Genomic DNA, 3126 nt, shown 5'->3' on the forward strand with positions numbered 1-3126 from the left:
AAAAAAAAAAAAAAAACTAGCCAGGCACTGGTGGCTGGCACCTATAATCCTAGCTACTCAGGAGACTGAGATCTGAGGATTGCGGTTCAAAGCCAGCCCAGAGAAGGAAACTCCATGAGACTCTTTTTTTTTTGGTCCAGTTGTGGGGCCTGAACTCTGGGCCTGGGTGCTGTCTCTCAGCTCTTCAGTTCAAGGCTAGCACTCTACCACTTGAGCCACAGTGCCACTTCCGGCTTTTTGCTTTTTGCTTATGTGGTGCTGAGGAATCGAACCCAGGGCCTCACGCATGCAAGGCAAGCGCTCTACCACTGAGCCACCTTCCCAGCCCCTCCAGGAGACTCTTACCTCCAATAAACCACTAGAAAACCGGAAGTGGCGCTGCGGCTCAAGCAGTAGCATGGTCGCCTTGAGCTGAAGAACACAGGGACAGCGCCCAAGCCCAGAGTTCAAGCCCCATGACTGACAAAAAAAAAAAAAACTAATACATGTAGCAAAGGTAAAGCTATTAATGATCCTAACACAGCCAGGGAGAGCTGGGAGCCGCACAAATGCTGTAGTGTGCAGCTAGTGGGTCTCGGTGATCGCAGTGAAACCTGTTCCTATTTGAGAACAGAACCTCTGGCTCACTGAAAAACATTATTTATAGTCACTTCAAAATATTACAAAAACTATGTGGGCATATAGAAAATATTTGTAATAAAATTAAGTGCAAACCAAAAGCAAAAATCTGCAATATTCAGCTTTCCATATAAATAGATACAGATAAATAGATACAGACAAGTATCAAAAGGGTTACCAATAAGCAAAATTACTTGTCAGGAAATTTTACTTAATGTCAGAAGAAATGATGCTCAGAAACATACTTGAGAGGATTACAAAGAAAGATCCTTTCTGGGGCTGGGAAGGTGGCTCAGTGGTAGAGCACTTGCCTTGCATGCATGAAGCCCTGAGTTCGATTCCTCAGGACCACATACAAAGGAAAAGCCAGAAGTGGCACTGTGGCTCAAGTGGTAGAGCACTTGCCTTGAGCACAGAGAGGCTCAAGGACAGTGTCCAGGCCCTGAGTTCAAGCCCCAGGACTGGCAAAAAAAAAAAACAAAAACCAGAAAGATCCTTTCTGAAGCTGTTCTAGTGACTCACGCCTCTAATCCTAGCTACTCAAGAGGCTAAGATCTGAAGATTGTAGTTCAAAGCCAGCCCCAGCAGGAAAGTCCCTGAGACTCTTATCTCCAATTAGCCGCCAGAAAATCGGGAGTGGCATTGTGGTAGAGCGCTCCCCTTGAGCTGAAGAGCTGAGGGACAGCACCCACGCCCAGAGTTCAAGCCCCACAACCAACAAAAAAAAAAAAAAAAGGAGAAGAAAAAAAGAAATATCCTTTCTGAAGCAAGATCAGACTTCAGTTTCATAGCTGTGGCCTTTTCTTAACAATAAACACTACTCTCAAAAGCTTTAGAATGAAATATTTACATTTCATACAGGAAAACCATCAACTTTTTGCTACAACATATTTTAATTATAATATGACTTACATAGAGATGGTTTCCAAGGCATCTTCAAAGATGTCCTAAAAAGGGATTAAAAAAAGAAAAAATATGAGTTTCTCAAGAATCAAGAATGGCACATGCATAAAGAAGATGAATATGAGGAGGGGGAGAGAGCATGCAGTAGAATAGTTCAGCTTTGACTAGTAATATTCCTGTTACAGAAACCTGTGTGATCTTAAATGAGATTTATGTTATTTTTATTGCAGTTAGGATTGGTAAAATAGCCTACAAATCAAACCAGGCTTATTTTAAGAGGGGGATCTTCAATGGAGTTATCTTTCATTCCTCAATCTCATTACATTAAGCATATACATTATACATTATACAAGTCATACACATGAAACAAAGAAGTAGCAGGAATTGCTCATAGTTAGCATCCCACGGACCTTCATTTCAGATCTACATGCACAATGCTCCAAAGCTAGTCTTTCTGCTTACCCAGTGAATGAATGTGTGCCACAAAGGGCATGCTTTTCCTCCATGTGACTAGCCTATTCAAAAGCCACAACAGGAGACAAACAGACATATACTCATATGCACTCAGAAATACACACACATACATCACTGATACACACAGAAACACACACACAAGATCAATCATGCACCTATATCCTCACTTGGAATTCTCCTTCATAACCATAACTATCAATCTGAGCTCCTCCTCCAAGTATTTGGAACTCACCAAAACCCACCCTAATCCTCAAAGTATTCCATCACAACTGTCACCTCAAAGTATTCCATCCCAACTGTCAGCGTGCAAATCACCAGCACCTTCACAAGGGCCACCTCACCCACCTCCCAACTTCCTTCCTGACACATTCCACTGAATTCTTCATACAATGGTACAATTATTTATTTCTTCTTTAAATAAGTACATACCATCCCAGTGTTTTAGACTTCCTTATCAGCTTTCCATCGTACTCAGAGTGCACACAAAATCTTCACAATCTTTAGGACCTTCAACAACACCATAGGCATCAGGCCACATCTTCATCTACCTGCCTTGCTGAATCGCGTCAGCCACAGCTCTCTTCACTGTCTCCTCTTTCTCAGAATGGTCTTCACTCCATCCTCCCCATGACTGACCCTTAATAATCCTTTGATTTTTAGCTCTACCAAATACTTCCTCAATCATACTGTCTTTGATCACTCTAATTAAAATTATTAAGAATAGCAGCTTCCTAGAATCATCTTTTTATGGGGGCCTCATCTCATCAAAAATAAAGCAGAGAGACTGGCACAGATTCAAACTGTTAAAGTGTTTGAATTATACAGAAATCCTCAAAACAGATGTTTGTCCTTCACACACTAAAACAAATCCTCAGGGATGACTAGTATGCAAAAGAGATTACATCTAAATGGAGCACTGGGCTTTCCCAAGCTGTGTTCTACCTGTTGTACAAACTTGATTCTCAATAGCTAGCTGGTGTTAACTACAAAGCAGAGTCTGGAATTTCTAACAACTCCTAGTTAAATACAGGGAAGCCGTGTAATTATAAATGAACCACCAGATGTCGCTCTCACCAAAAAAAAATTGAATTGGACACAAGGGCTTTTGGTTTCTACTACCCATAGAGAGGG

General features: G+C 41.5%; 1 protein-coding gene across 1 annotated transcript in view; it reads right to left on the reverse strand.

The window, feature by feature from the left end:
- The window catches only part of Ttc39b (tetratricopeptide repeat domain 39B), a 113814-nt gene that overhangs the window by 84707 nt on the left and 25981 nt on the right, over positions 1-3126 (reverse strand). Inside the window, exon 2 of the mRNA XM_013020756.1 lies at positions 1531-1565. Coding sequence (XP_012876210.1) covers positions 1531-1565 — 35 coding nt within the window. The remainder of the gene's footprint in view (positions 1-1530; positions 1566-3126) is intronic.

The sequence above is a fragment of the Dipodomys ordii genome, unplaced genomic scaffold (genome assembly GCF_000151885.1).
Source record: "Dipodomys ordii isolate 6190 unplaced genomic scaffold, Dord_2.0 Scaffold53, whole genome shotgun sequence".
NCBI classification, from domain to species: domain Eukaryota; kingdom Metazoa; phylum Chordata; class Mammalia; order Rodentia; family Heteromyidae; genus Dipodomys; species Dipodomys ordii.